General features: G+C 37.3%; 1 protein-coding gene across 7 annotated transcripts in view; it reads left to right on the plus strand.

Annotated features, from left to right (window-relative positions):
• Positions 1-15,642, plus strand: part of CCDC85A (coiled-coil domain containing 85A) — a 147,466-nt gene extending 131,824 nt beyond the window's left edge. Inside the window, exons 4-7 of one of the 7 annotated variants that reach the window (XM_081155942.1) lie at positions 3,060-3,194; positions 6,066-6,185; positions 9,652-9,750; positions 13,746-15,511. In XM_081155942.1, the coding sequence (XP_081012068.1) occupies positions 3,060-3,194; positions 6,066-6,185; positions 9,652-9,750; positions 13,746-13,835 (444 nt within the window). In that variant the 3' untranslated portion in view covers positions 13,836-15,511. Of the gene's footprint in view, positions 1-3,059; positions 3,195-6,065; positions 6,186-9,651; positions 9,751-13,745 lie in introns of all 7 variants that reach the window. The other 6 variants (XM_081155944.1, XM_081155943.1, XM_081155946.1 and 3 more) reach the window with 6 other exon arrangements.
• The last annotated feature ends 205 nt before the right edge of the window (positions 15,643-15,847 follow it).

Here is a 15,847-nt window from a genome sequence, read left to right on the forward strand (position 1 = left end):
TCTCATTCTTGTTAAAGATTTTTTTAATGTGTACTTATGTGAGGCAAAAGAATGGAAACTTCCAAAGTGTTAATTAAAATGTTACTAAAATAGCAATAAGTAAAATATAACCATAAAAATAGCCAGAACACAACTTATTCACAATAGTTTCATCTTGCCAGTTCTCTTAAAATTCATATTGTGAATTGTAATTATTTTACTCTGAGACTATAAGTAATATATTTTCTTTTAAAAAATTGAATGGCTTCATTTTTCTCTTTAATTCTTAAGAAGTGACAATACTAGAAAAATGTCCTAAATCTTACTTTTCATGGAAGATTTTCCAGCTATGATGTGATAAAAGGGATAATGGAACCAATATATTTATCTTCTTCAGTGACAGGAAGGGATGCTTTTGTTTCCTGACCCAGGCCGTCCCTTACAGCGTTAGAATTCAGGATTTCTATAATGAGCCCTTACCTCCCACACAGTCTTGATGCAGAACATTACTTTGCTATTGGCATTTAGGATGGACTGTCCTGACATCTGCAATAATTTGTGGATTACTTTATGTACCTTGTGTAGAAAGTGGCTAATGAGTACTCAGCTTTCTATTGGAATGGTAAGGTTATTCAGGTATTTTTTTCCATAAGTGTAGAATTTTGAAAAACAAAGCCAAGTAAAACAAAATTACTCAGAAAATAGAAAGTGACTTTCTTTAGGTTGTTTGGAATTGTTCTCCCACTTGATGGGCAGGACCTGGGAATAGTTCTCCCCCTTGATGGGCAGGATCTGGGAATAGTTCTCCCACCTGATGGGCAGGACCTGGGAATAGTTCTCCCACCTGATGGGCAGGATCTGGGAATAGTTCTCCCACCTAATGGGCAGGATCTGGGAATAGTTCTCCCACCTGATGGGCAGGATCTGGGTTTCCATCACGTTGAGCTCCGAGTTGGCAGCAACAACTCCAAGCACCTAGCTACTGGAGGCTTAGTGTGTTTTATGAAGCTGCCTTCAGAAAAGTGTGATTGACAACTGCAGAGCTAGCAAAGAGCTAAGCCTTCATTAGTATATAAATACCATTCAGATATAGTTTACTTGAAGGTCAAAAATGATGACTGGTCCAGAACACACTTTTTCCAAGACCAGGATTAAGAAACAAAAATTATGTTGCCGATATGAGCAGAAAGTCAATAATCCTGATTCTAAAAGACCGCCTTTTCCTTTAAAATGGTTATGTCATCAAGTACTTTATTCTTCCACAAAAATCTAGCCCATGTATATTGCCCCGTTAGATCAGTAATATGATACAGTCTACATATGTTTTAAAAGAACCTTTAACAAGATTTTGAAAAAGCATATTATTTTCTATTTTAACTGCTTTCTGGAAGTGGGAAAATATTGTACACTGTCTACTTAGTAACTAAATGGCTGCTCTTGCCAACTGCTTCTAAATAGTTATATATGCTACCTTAGATTTCATGGTTATGATACATTTTGTTACAATGGAGAGGCATTGGTATTTAATCTTACTATACATTAGGGAAGAATTACAGTAGAAATTATGCTTTACCTGGTTGTTGAATCTGAAACACATTAAGGGAGAGAGGGATGTGGAGTCATGGAGAGAACCAAATCCTGAAGATAGAACTCGCTTGTAAAAAAATTTTTTTTTAAATGCATTACTCATAGGGATCATCTCAGAAACTGAACCATGCCAATTAGGGTAGGAGGTGAATTTTAAGCCATTAGTCATATTAATTACTGGGTCTAATTCTTCTGATTGTGAAAATAAGACACTGACATATGAAATTGTTACATAAGAGCAATGTTCAAATCAGTGTTGCTGTGTTGAAATGATCATTATGGTCCAGTGCAACTATCTAAGTCTCTCTGTTGTATGTGAGGAATATGTGTGACTTATTAAGTAGATAACTGGGACTGATTTCATAGATTCAGGAAAGAGTTCTGTGAGTAACAACTGCTGATCATCATTGCTCCTCATTTCTACTTCACTTAGGACATTTTCTTTCTTAATTCAGCCTCCAAAAGTTAGAAGAGTGAAAACTAGACCAGGAGTATTCACAGGAGAGCACCTGCTTTTAGGAAAGTGGAGTGATGAACAACCAAAAGTTATGTTCTCATTTCTGTCTCCTACAATTAAATAGGTAGATACTGGAATCTGGATACTATTTTATGAATTTTTCATATTATATTATTCCTTAGAACAAAGCGTTTTTAGGGAGAGGAAATTATGTTCAAATAAGTTCATTTTGGTTCTGATCATTTTAATAGAATTAGAGCTTGGCCATGGAAAAAACTAAAATTTAGGGGAAAATTTTCTTTGTATTTTCTTTTTATTTTGGTTATGTGGTATCACTAGTTCCAACTAGTATAGAAGTTTGGGGATCAACTTGATTAATAGACATTTTGATAACTATGCATATGTCCCGTGTAACACAGTTACTGTGGTGCACCAGTGACCTCTTAGCTCCTACAGACAGGGTGGGGCAAAAGCAGGTTTACAGTTGAGTATATGAAATAGTTTATTCTTGTATTATTTTCCGTATGAACAACTGTAAACCTACTTTTGCCCCACCCTGTATTTCTTTAAAAGTGCAGAAATTTGGTTGAGAATCTGAGACAGTGTCAGCTTTTGAGCATTCTTGAGTGCATCCACCCAGCTTGTGCTTCTTAACAAAAGGGCATCATGCTCCCAAATGCATTGTAAACAATTTGTTAAGTTCTGAAGTTCTACTGCTTTAAATACTTGGAAGATTGACGGTATTTCTCTATTTCTCACAAGTAAAACCCACAAAATAAAAGTTATCTAAGTAGCTTCCAGTTTTTTTCTTTGCTTTCAGCATTATCATCTACCACTTTTAGATGAACATCAGTCTCAGCTCCAATACAGACTTGCGTTTGTTTTTGTTTGAATCCCCCCGCTCACAGGTGCATGCTCCGCCTGCCATTGTGGTCACTGTGGTGCATTTCATTAAGCTTCTTGTTCTATCTGCTTTCTTGAGTCTTGGGAAACAGTATTTTTCTGAGTGATTGTACTATATTGTTCCAAATATAAGGCCACCCAGAATAGAAGGCAACCTCCAACTAGAAACAGCTCAAATATGGAGAAAGGCTGGGGGCCCAGAGCCCGGCGGGTCTTGCAGTGGTGGCAAGGGTGCCGAGGAGTAGGACGATGCCTGCCCACCCTCCCGGTGAGTGAAGACCAGCCAGCCGCTGGTTTGCTTGTGCGTAACCGGGTGGCTTGTGCTGCCGGAGGAACAGTCTGCGGGGGGTAGAGAGCGAGCCTGTGCGCGTGAAAGAAAGTTGCTGTGTGTCTAAATCTGGGGAGGGAAGTGGGGGCACAGTCATCTCCCGTGTTTCTTTCTTCCCCTGAACTGGAGGGTGAAAGCTGAGTGGCCCCAAACGCTGGAGAACAAAGGTAGCCTGCACCTTTCATGAAAAAGAACTGTCAGACGCCGGCAGACGCCTCTCGACCAGCCCAGAATATTCCTCGCCCTTTCAGACTGACCGCTGGCCCCAGAGACGGCCCTGTGCTGTGGGGTCACATGGGGCTTGGAAACAAGCCTCCCTGCAACCAGGAGTCACATTTCCCGTTTCATTAGGTTTCCCTCATCTCCCGAGCCAGTCAAGTTACCATGGAAAGGGGCTTAATCTTATTGAAATATTTGTCTCACTTAGTAGCACATTTTAAAAAATACTTCAGTGAAAACATGTTAATCAACTATATATCGACTGAACCTAGATAATTTTCCAAATTTTGGTCTCATTCTAACTAAGCACATAGAAATCTAACCTTTTATTTTATAGTAACTAAATGAGATGTGGCAGAGTGATGTGCTTCATTCTGTTACAACCTAGGAAACTGTTTAGCACCTGCTGGTGTACAACTTTACCAGGCATTTGGCTACCTTTGTGGCTTCACAAAAACCACATAAACCATGAATCTGGGTCTTTCCTGTGATTATTAGTCCATGGCACACAAAGTGAATTTGAAATAGGACTTTAATCGCACAATGATAAAATTCCCCACACTGTGTAGTTCCTAGTGTAGCCTTTATTTTATTGTTCTTTTATTAAAGAAGTTTCCTTAAATAATATTTGTTATTTTTCTGAATAGATAAGGGTAGAACAGGACAATCCTAAATTGTCCAGAGGATTTGGTTTAGGGAAGCTACTTACTGATTTTAGAAATTTTCTTGAACCAAAATGCCCTGGAAGAGGTCCCATTCCCAAGCACGAACATGCTAGGATTGGCATTCCTTCCATTTTACCAGGTCTGGGAAAGAACCTTTGAAACCGAAGGACTGGGCAGAGAAAGGTTTGAAAGGAAGAACTGGGAGGAGGGTAGCCCAGAGCTGGAGGAAACTGCCAGCCAAGACAGATTTCTAGCCCGCAGAAAGCCCAAACTGCAGGGGTGGGCCCTGAATGAGAGGTTTGATGTGAACTCTGCATAACCTCAGAGGCCTTTTCACAAGAGTTCAGAGGGTAGTAATAGTAGGGAAAGAGAATAGGACTAGAGCTCCCTTTATAATTCCTTTGTTTTGGAAACATTTGATTTCTACCAAGGGAAAGGATGTCCAAAGTTTGGTGGTGGGTTGGAGGGAGGGCGTGTCCAGTTAACCAACTTCAAATTGTTTCCCTTTTATTACTTGTATCAGGTACTATTACATCTGATTTGGTCTGAATTACAAATACAGGAAAACATATCTTATAAATATTTTACCCAGAGGGGGGTGGGGCTATTATAATTGGTTGTCCACCTGCTATTAATTTAATCGTTAGCAGCAAGGAAGGACAGAAGCTGGAGAGGTCACCTAAATGCCACATTCTATGGCTGCTTCTCCCTGTTGGCTAGTGAGGGTTGGGGAAGGACCTGTTTTGTTTCCATAACTCTGAGCAAGGACAAGAACATGGCCTCTGGTTTGTGAGGTGACAAGGGCAGCCGTCAAGGACGTGAGAAATGACAGCGACAGGGAAGAAAGAACATATTCCAAACTGCATACATCATAATTTTTTGTAAAAACTGATGAGAATTGCCAATTTCTTTTTAAAATTGCATGGTCTGCATAAAACCCATACCTAAAACTGTTGCTGCAGTCAGCTTCTCCTTCCCATCTCGACAGTACACAATGGAAGCTCTCCTGTAGATGCTGGGAAAGAAATGTCCAAAACCACACGATGCTCCTCCTCAGGGGACAGATTCACAGGATCAAGATAAATGGAGCAGTTATTAATCTATTCGGTATGAAAAAAATCTGTAGGTTTGTTGATGGACAGAAATTAAAATCTCTCAGGCCCTCTGAGTATAAACAGGTTTGGAAATTCCCACTAGACTGCTTTGTATGGGAGGTTAGATAACTGCTGCTCTTTTTCTTTCCTGATCCTTTAGTCTTTCTCCAAGCAATCCCTAGACAAAGTAGTTTTTATTTTCCCCCAGTTCCTGTATGGGTGACTGACTCTCGCAGTTCAAATTAACCATGCCAGGTTCTGATTCTCAGCAACTCACTAAACTATGAATATGTAATCTGACCTATTTTGTTTTTCTTATCTATAAGGACCAGAAAATACTGAATTTAGTTAAATCTCTTTGGAATATGTTCCACTATAGGTCCTCCCTCAAAGAAGCGTTTTATAAGAGATAGTTTCTCCAATGCAAGAATGTGATGTGTCTGCATTTTCTGAGACATATGGAATATGGCATTTGTCTTGCTGAATGAGCATGTTTAACTCAGCTGTGGAGTAACTCACAAATTCCCTACTCTTGAGTTTAAGTTTCAGAAATCATTCTTGAAATGTTTAATGGCCATTCCATAGGGGGCATCGCTCTCTTTGGTAAAACAGGAATGACATCTGGACATGCATAGAGATGGTTCTTGGTTAGCTTTTCTTGCTGGTCAAGCAGCAAGTGTGTTCCAGTTAACAGGCTGAGAATATTTTAGGACAGGCTCGGAAAAATAATTAACAAAAATGGCTAATTCTCGTTTGGCAGTGAAATTGAATGACATCTTTGCCGTTATAAACGACTCTTGTTTTAATAACAAAGTTGTTGATTTTCTACTAAGGGTTCTTTTAGGTTGTCATCAGGGGCTGATGGGAATAACAGTTCACCCAGCTCTCCAGCTAGCTTCAGTGGACATGCCACACCTTCTCAGCAGCCTGAACCCGTGGTACATTCTCTTAAGGTAACCAACCGTGTACACCCGTTTATCAAGAAATTCAGTTGTGTTGTGGCTTGTTTGCTGTAGTCTAGTAGTCCTCAGTCTTGTTTTAACTTTATTTATATACTTTATTTTTGACCCCTAATGGTGTAACTTTATCTTAATTCTTGAAGTATTTTGATTTTTTCAACTAACAATGGGTTTGCTTACTTACGGTTGACTCTCTAGTGTTACCATTTTGTTTTGAGTAATGTGATCCATTATCTGCATCGAGTTGAAGTCTGACGTGCATGTATATTCATATGTGTAAAATACTGTTATAGATATTTTATGTGCAATGTTTGTAGCACGGATGTCTTCAAATATAGGGAGTTAATAGTTGGCCAAAGTAAGGAAGATATGCCATATTTTTCTTTCTTTATAAAGTACATTGTGCAACTTACTAAAAGAAAGTAGTGAAACAAACAAAACCCACTTCATCCTTCACTAAATACAAATTAGGTCTTCACACTCTAGTTAATGTTCCTTTATAGAATATTAGAAAACAGATATATGCTCTTGCTCATAAAGCTATTTTTTGGCTTTTACTTCAAATTCTGCAGAGTTAAAAAAAGACTTGGCTAAAATTTATCATTTCAATTTCTTTTACCAGTAATGAGCTTTCCAATAAGTAATACTGATAATAAGTACCGTAAGTAAAGTTAATAATAAATAAGCAATATAAATACTTGAGTAGAAGCAGATGCAGGCAATAAAAATCATCTTAAAATTGATACAGTTCCTTGAAGTTTTATCAGCCTCCAAGTATGAAACACCACCCTTTAAGTGATCTACAATCCCTAGCATGTAGCCCGAGGAAACGCTCTGAGCCATGAAGCAGGTAGAGTGCTTCAGTCCCGCGCCTGCCACGTGAGTTTCACAGTTTTTCTAAAACTGTTTTGGATTCGGAATGATTTATCAACAGGCTGAAGATGCATTCTTTTGAGTGGGCCACCCTTGCCCTGCATAAAGCAAATAAGTAGATGGGAACTTCAAAATATTAATTTGATTTGGGGATGATTTAGTTTGAGCAGAGCTAGCTCCCTCCTTAGGTTTTGCTGTCCCCTAGATGAAATGAGTTTGCTTCTCCCAAGCAGAAGCTGCGGAGGGAAGGTTCAGAACCTGCCAGTGGCCCGCCCGTGGCCTTTCCTGTTTGGGTTGGGCTAACTCGGGAAGCAGCAACCGAGGAATTCATGGGACGCGAGGGCACCACAGCATGCGGGGTGCCACCCTCCGTCTGGTGGGTGCTGCTCTGTCTACTGAGGACACTTGCTCTGCCACAGCATCTGAATGGTGCTCAGCACGACAGCCTGTTAAACGCGCTGTTCCCTTAGCATGAGCCCGGCTCTGGCTACCTGAAAAGCATTTTAGAGATGAAAAAAATGAGAGTGGCTTCCATCCTGTAGTATTAGTGTCTGCACACACTCCCCAAAGGGACTCGTGGTCCTTTTCAGGTTGGGGGCCGATTCCGCCTGCTGCCCTCTTAAAGGCCACGTGCAGTTTGACCAGATCAGCACCGTGGGTGGCACTGATGTCCTCCCCACCTTCTCGGTGCCGCCTGGAAGGAGGGGCAGGCAAGGAGCTCTTCAACTTTCTCTCAGTTCACTCTCTAATTTTCATATAAAATTTCCTCTCTAGAGAGGAAGATATTCTGTTATAATCGGAACACATAAGTGTCCTCACTTGGCAGATGGGTAATACTGAACAACTAAAGTGTCTTTATTGGCGAACTGGAGGCTCTTGAATATAGAATGTGTTTGCTTCCATGAATTAACTGTCTGAAACAGAACTATGTGCAAACATAGCCTGTGGGACATGCATCTTAACACTATCTCAATGTAAAAAAATGTAACCACTCAACATGTTTTGTTTTTAAAAGCCACCAATCTAGAGCAGATTTATATCATAAGATTTTTCTGTTCTGAAAGAAATAATTACAGCAATGGCTCAGTTTCGTTTCTTCTGATAGATTTCAAAAATAATTCTCCAGGATTTAATAACTCTGGTCATGGTTGGGGGAAGTGTTTGAAGTCAGTGTGAGAAATTAGCTCACTTAAAATAATACCACATTTTTCTCGTTTTAAAATTCATGATAACTATTAATTGGAGCTTCACTTCATTTAGTAGAAATTAACTGATTTGAAGTATACTTCTCTGAGGTGCATTATAAATCAAATTTGTAAGTAAATGAGCTTGTTTCAAGAGTTCTTAAGTTTCTTATGAATATTCACTGAGCATAGTCAACAGTATGTAAAGAATGTGAACTGACTAATCCGAGTTGAGTAAGTGGGTCAGGCTTTCGTTCACAACTCTCATATCCTATGTTATCTACATAGTAACAATGGCTAGAAGTTTTGAGTTAACCAGAGAGTAGTTTGTAAATTAGATTATTTTTTGCAGGATTGAACTCTGATAAATATCAATGTAGTCTCAGTATATATGAATTTGACATGGAGGTCCCACTTCATGCTTAAGTCATTTATTTGGCTCAACTGTTCATTGGTGCTAATTCTCAGGTGACACCTTTAGGTGTGGTCATCAGCATTGACCAAGAGGACAAGGAGTTAGCAACGTCAGGGTGGATTCTACAGGAACTTTTAGGAAAAGCATTATTATTTTCTATGCTAAGTTAATGCTTTGGTTTATAAGCTGACAAAGGAAAATAGCAAACAGCACTCAAAGCCCAAGTTTTGTACTATAGGAAATATTGACATGAAAACTTTACAGACATTTTAAAAGGATTATTATTTTCAGTCTATTTAGCGGTAATTTAGAGAAATGGAATCTAAAAGCATCTCATCCCCAGATACTTTCCTCCAATGAAAACTATTTAAAGTGTTGCTCAAATATTTTCACTATAAGGAGTCAGTGTTTCTCATTGCTAATATCAAAGACCCATCTCCATAGTCCTTTCCTAGCCAATTCCTGAGAATGCCCAGGCAAGAACTGTGAGATCAGTAGTGTTAATGTTAACAAAAGTTCTTATGTACATATTCCTGGATTCTGACCAGTTTTACCATCACTATCACCTTTTTTCGTCATCTTTTCTATAGGCCATGTCTACATATCATTTGGATTGTTTGGTGTATAATTAATTATATCGCTCATTTTTACAATGAGCAAGAATTATGGACTCTAAATTGCTGACAGGTTATCTTAATGACCCAATTAACTAAATGCATCTAATTATTTTAGACATTAATAAATTCAGTTGACTCTTAGTGATGCAATAGATCTTTTAATGGCCATTTGAAATCAAGTAGAATTGATTCCAGATAGGTTTCACAGCAATGAACTATTTTAAGAGATTTTGCCATGTATGTATCCACTCTGATATGCAGACATGGAGAAAACTAAAGGTTTTACAAAGTGGAGCTCCTTGCTGGTTTTATTCTATAACTAACAAGTTTTTTTCCATGTGAAATTTGCTTTTCTTTTTCAACAAATCCAGGTCTTGGATGTTCAGGAAACTATAGATCGTCAACAGGGTAAAGAGTATGAACATGACCTTAGTGAGACAGAAAAAGCTATAGTCAGAGAAATGTGCAATGTAAGTTTAATGTGCTTTGTTGTGTACTCTGTGTTGAAAGCCTCATCGTAGCTTAGTGACTGCTTCATGAATATCTACTTTTAAAATGCTGGTCGAGTGCCTTAATTATTTATGTGAAAATAAAATCAACTTCCCTTGTTTTTATCTTTAGTATTAACATAATCATGTTATAAAACATTCAGGTAAGCAATAATCAGCCAATATACTCCAGAATTATGAAAGTTTCTAAATAGTAAATTTATTGTCTAAAATGTATTACTAGTTTTATAAAATAAATGGGTTTCTGTTTCATACTTTTAAGAAGTTCCTTAGAAATCAGTGTTTAAAATTTGCGATAAAGAAAAAACAGATTCCTTTGGATTTATTTGTACTATACTTGGGGGAAAAAAGTCACCATCTTAATAGGTAATATCTGCTAGGTTCTTCATGTGGATATGTGTGTTTCATGTCATGCAAAGTAGTATCTTTACCTTTCAGTGTCAGACAAGCTCAGAATATAGTAATAGGAGACAGACACAAAAATCGATCTATGAAGTCATAGAGGAACACAGTAAAAAAGATTGACATGCTATTTTCATGATGCATATCCTATGTGATCATTATGTGGTTTGAATTTTGTTATTAATCCCTGACTAAATTTTTATTCTTTCAGTAATATGCATGGACATATCATTTATTCAAAAATATAATTGTGAAGCTTATTAAAAAGCTAAATAGAATATTGTAGAGGAACACATTTGTTAAAAGCAAAAAATCATGGAAGGTTATATTAATTACTCATTTTAATTGGCTTCATATATATTGTACTTTTATCCTTATATTCTCTGTCCATTAGGATATCAAAATTGTTTAGAAATACCCTTAAGCTGTAGGACCAGGTATTCTCAGACACTTACCTCTTTGAGGTCTTCTTGGAATAGAGTAAAAGTTACAAAGTCCTATGGGTATTTTATATGTGCTGGGAAAAGAGTTTTAAGTTTCCTGCTTGTTTGTGTTGTGGCTGTTTTTCTTTTGCAACCCTTTCCAAGTCATTTTTCTTTCTTTCCTGCATATCTGTTTTTGTCTGTTTTCAAAGCGTCATTAGTTTTAGATGGCATGATTTCCTAACTGCATCGCTGTTTACCTGCTGTAGCTTTTCAGCCTGTCCTTAAGGTTTTCAATTAGAGTATTTCCCTTAGAGAGATTTAAGAATTCAAGCCACACACCTAGGAATGACTGTTGTTTCTCATCTGTTGACTGTGGAATGGGGAAGTTCAGACATTAGCAATTGTAGCAGTAGAGAGGGCCACAGAGGTCATCTCTCAGTGGGTCTCCAAAGAGCAGTGTGTGGAGCTCCTTCATAATTCAGAGATCTGAGTTTTACCCCAGACCATGGGCAATTTGGATAGCACTTACTGGGCAAGAACACCACACTTGCATTTTATGTTTGAGGAAATGAAGATCCTGAAATTTGTTACTTGCTCAAATTGTTATCTACAGAACAGTTAAATGAGCAGGAGTCTACCCACATCTCCTCTGAGGACTAGCTCTCCCCACTTTCCCAAGTATGGCAAATCTGGGGACTTCCATTTTCTTTCCTTGGGAATGAAAAGTAATGCGTCTTACATCTCCAGTGTGCTTAATGCCAGAAATTCTGTACAGAGGTGCCAGAATTATTTCTTTTTTTGCCTCTTAAAATTTTAGATGAAAGATTTCTAGACATCACGAAATTTTTCTTAATCACAGAAGGGACCTACTCATGGATTGTACCTTGATTAGTTTGTAAAGATCTTTTAGTTTGCCTCTTTTCCCAAAAATAGGCCAAAGGGCCCCATGCACTGGTATTGTTTTTCCCCTATAGAAACTATTTTCCTGAAGCCAGAAGCTTTCCTTCTTTGTTTGCCTTTAAACATTCTCTGGGAAACCTTTCTAACTGTCCACTTTTGTATCTGATTGCCAGAATTTGAAAAAAATAAAATACAAGCCAGCCCAAATCTGACAATGAGCACTCATATATTTGGAAACTGCTTAAAAGCCAAGAGAAAAAAGTGTTGACTTAAAATATTTGCTTCACCATTATAAAAACATCAAAACCACAAATCAAATACTAGAGAACAGAGAAATGTTTTTGCAAAATGTTTTCATGGATAAGTAATTTCTTAGGGACCAGCTAAGATTGTGAAACCTATTAGAGGAATGATGTGCTTTTATAATAATGGCACAGACATATAAAGCCTTCTCGTGATGTGAGATCAGTTGTAAGACTCAGAACTTGATGGAAGCTTTGCCTCCCCCTGAAGATAAGCTGTTGACGTCTATACAACAGAAGACTGGTATTCACAGCACATCATGCTGGTTAGTAAGCACGAAGGGCTTCATTCCCTTCCCAAACTGTGCCACAGAAATAAATAGTGAATCTATCTTTTTGTGTTAATGGTTTTATCTTAGGTTTCTCTGTTTGACTCTTATAAATTCCTGAGATTTTCTAGCTGAAATACTTGATAGGTCATCTAGGCCACAGTCTCAGATACCAACCTGGTCTGCTCTCTTAGTTAGCGGGTCTCTATTCTGTGTCCCCTTAGCATCCTTGGCTTATTTCAGAGTCTTCCTGCTCTGCATTTCCTTTCACCACCTGGCCCGCTGCAGTCTACATCTGAGCACCTGGAGAGGGGTTGCATTTTGATTTGTAACCATCTAATGCTCTGGGTCTATGATCCTTTGAGGTTTTGCGTTTATCTTCTACTTCTACACCACAGATTTAAAGCATGCTGGGTAGATGCAATTATATTTACAATTTAAGGGCTAGAAAGAGATGCTACCTTGGCTTCCTGATTAGATGTTTATATCTCTTCACAGTCAGTTTATTAAAAAATGAGATTCTCTTAACTCCCTTGTGTACAGCTTGAGCCATCCGTTGCTATTACATTCCTTTCCAATAGTTAAGGACCATAACTACAACTCTCTTCAAATATGACAGGACATTTCTGCCACATAGTAGTGTCTGCTAAAACCTGGAGACTATAATAGTTGCACCAGCTTACAAATTAAAGTACACAGAACCCTGTATTATTCTTACCAGGTTTCTCTGCAGTATCTATTCTATTTAAAAGAAGCACAAAACAAAAACACACACAGTCTATAAAATAATGAATGAACCAACTAGTTTTGTGTTCATGTTATAGCCATGTAAATTTTTGTGGAATTTACCAACCTGAACATAATCTTTACAGTGAAACACTCTAGGAGGGTTAATGATTGTTACTGTGTGTATATGTGTGTTTTCCAGTTACTGTTAGCATAATAATATCTTATTGGTGAATTCAGTAGTTTTACCTTATATTTTATTCTTAATCTCGCCTTTACTACTGTCCCTCTAAAATGGTCCAATTTTTAACATTGTGATTGTATCTAGTTCAGTGATTCTCGACTGTATTCTTATCTTTTCCCGCATTTGATGCTTTCTGTTTTGGTAATCTGAGAGATCATACTGTTTGGTAGCTAAGATTCACGACTGAAGCCCCAACTCTGCAGGGAAATTTACTAGTGGCCCTCAAGCTATCAGCTCAGGACTTAAATAGCTCAAGATCAAAGCTTCCTCAATTTCCTTTGATATCCCTTGTTAGAGAAGCATAATATAGGAATCAGGATGATTTTGCTTAGCGGTTCTTAATTCTCACTACACATTAGAATCACATTAGGATCTTTTAAAGATACAATGCCTGCGCCTCACCTCCATCAGGGCCATCTCCGAGGGTGGGGCTCCTGTGTCAGAGTCCTCCACGCGCACAGTGTGCAGCTGGACCTGAGCAGCAGAGCCTAGTGGTCCCACCTGCTGGGTAGGTCTTGTAATTTAGAAGCTTGCACCACATTTCATTTGTGTTTGAGCTCATTCACGTGGATATTTTGTCTCTTGTCTTCACATTGCTCTTGGCCCCCCTCATAAATCTCCCTTAAAAACACACATCTCTTTGTGGAAGAGAACAATTAAGATGCTTGCTTTTTTTTTTTTTTTAAAGGTTGTGTGGAGGAAACTTGGAGATGCTGCAGGTTCGTGTCCTGGGATTAGGCAGCATTTGTCTGGAAACCAGTACAAAGGACCAATGTGAGAAACATGCTTTCAAACATGAGGTCACCACTGCCAGAAACAGATAACAGAAAAGAAGAGTGGATTTCCACAAACCTGAACTCATGGAATAACATGGAGTGATTGTACATTGCACATATTTTCCCTCTAAAAACCTTTAGTATAACTAAAGCTGTATTTTATGTCTCTCGCTTTGATGTCTACAATAGTCAATTTCAAACAAGGTAGCTTTGAAAGTCACCATTTTGGTACCAATATTTTCATTAGAACAAAACGTTTTTGACTCCTTAGATCTAAGATTATAATCGGGAAACACGCATGATTGGAAGAGTACAGTAGAGCCTTGGTGGTTTTGATAGAGTTGAAACAAAGCATTTAATGGTGGGAGTTTTCTACCATGTTGTACTGAAGATAAGAAGAGGTAGGTATCTTCCAGCTTCCCAAGATTGAGAGTTCTGAGTACCTATTTCTTATATTTTAGTCAACAAAATACTAGTTCCTGATGCATAAGTTAGATGCAAGATAAGATTAGGTTTCCGGGATTTTGTTCTGACTTTTGAGGTGCTACACTACTACATAAATTCTCTTTACCAGCTGGTAGCAAGACTTTGTAGAGTGCTTATCAGAGAGTACCATTTATTTCAAATGCTCAAAATAAATTTCTTTTAATCCTGATGTATTTTTCATGAAGACACTTCTTGGGACATGTCATCCTCCATCGTCACCCAGTGTATCAATTGATAATATTAACTATTTCAAGAACAAGCAAACAACTTTTCTAAGTGTTTTCAGCTGTGAGATGTCAATTTCTACAATTTAGTTTCTAGACATGCTGTTATATTTAATAAACTTCATGTAAACTTTAAAATATTGCACTGCATTTATGAAAACAGCAGCTAATGTTTTATGAAACTGGCGCATGTCCTTCATTGAGGCTAAAAGCTTTGTTCAGATTGCCTGAGGTTTGAAAAAGAGGTGTGCTAGCTTTGCTTAGTTTATTTCTAAATTTTGGTATATATAATATTAGACTGTGTGTACTGAAAATGCTATGATAGGTATTTTGTGTTTACTCAAATGCAATGATAGTTTCCTGTATGAATGTGCAAGAGGCTTGTGACAGAATGCTAAGTTTTTACTGTAGTTTAAGGTTATAAAAGTAGGAATGCAACAATTACCAGTCTTCTTCTAAATTACTCATATTTGATTCATAGCAGATACTCTCTATTGTTGTTTTTAAATGGGCTTATTACACAGTTTATTAATTGTCATTGGTGAAGGGATTTTATTATAGTTTTTAAATTGTGATAAAAGCCAGTCCTCTGCTTTCAGAAAATATTTATGAGTTAATTTATTATAGACTGATCTCTCTAATTATCATAATTGGGTTACCATTTAAGCCTATCTTTCTTTTTATATTTTTAAAATATTACTACTCTGTAAAAGAAAATTGCTTGCTATATTTACACCTTCTCTTGTTAGAAAAGCTTTCATCCCTAAATTGTTGTATTCCTACACTCTGAAGACACATTTAAAATAAGTTTTTGTGCCTGCAGAAGCTAATACAAGGAACACTGGTCTTTTGACAAAATACTTGTGTAAATTTTGATACTGTATTAAAACTATTTTTTTAAAGTTCCACATAAAATGGAGTATCAAGTATGTGTTCATCTTAGCACTGGTAATAAATTATTTAATCTCACAGTGTTTCTTTTTCTTCAAAATGTTTTTTCTAAATGACATTTCTAATAGTCACTAAATACCATAATGCTCATGTATGATGATAGTATAGATGACTTATTACCTTAAATATGAAACAAAGCCATGCTTTTAAACATGCTCTCAATGCGGGGTTTAATATTCAGATATTCCTCAACTCACACTATTCTCTATTATAATGTAAAAAATTTAGAATATTGAAAAATATTTTAAAATTAGTTTGTTATAAAACCTTCGTTTGTTATTTTAATTCATCTAGATTCAAATTAAACCTAATTTCTAACTATTACTTAAAATCATCAGAAGGAAATTTACTGG

The sequence above is a fragment of the Miniopterus schreibersii genome (assembly GCF_964146895.1).
Source record: "Miniopterus schreibersii genome assembly, chromosome: 13".
Lineage (NCBI taxonomy): Eukaryota > Metazoa > Chordata > Mammalia > Chiroptera > Miniopteridae > Miniopterus > Miniopterus schreibersii.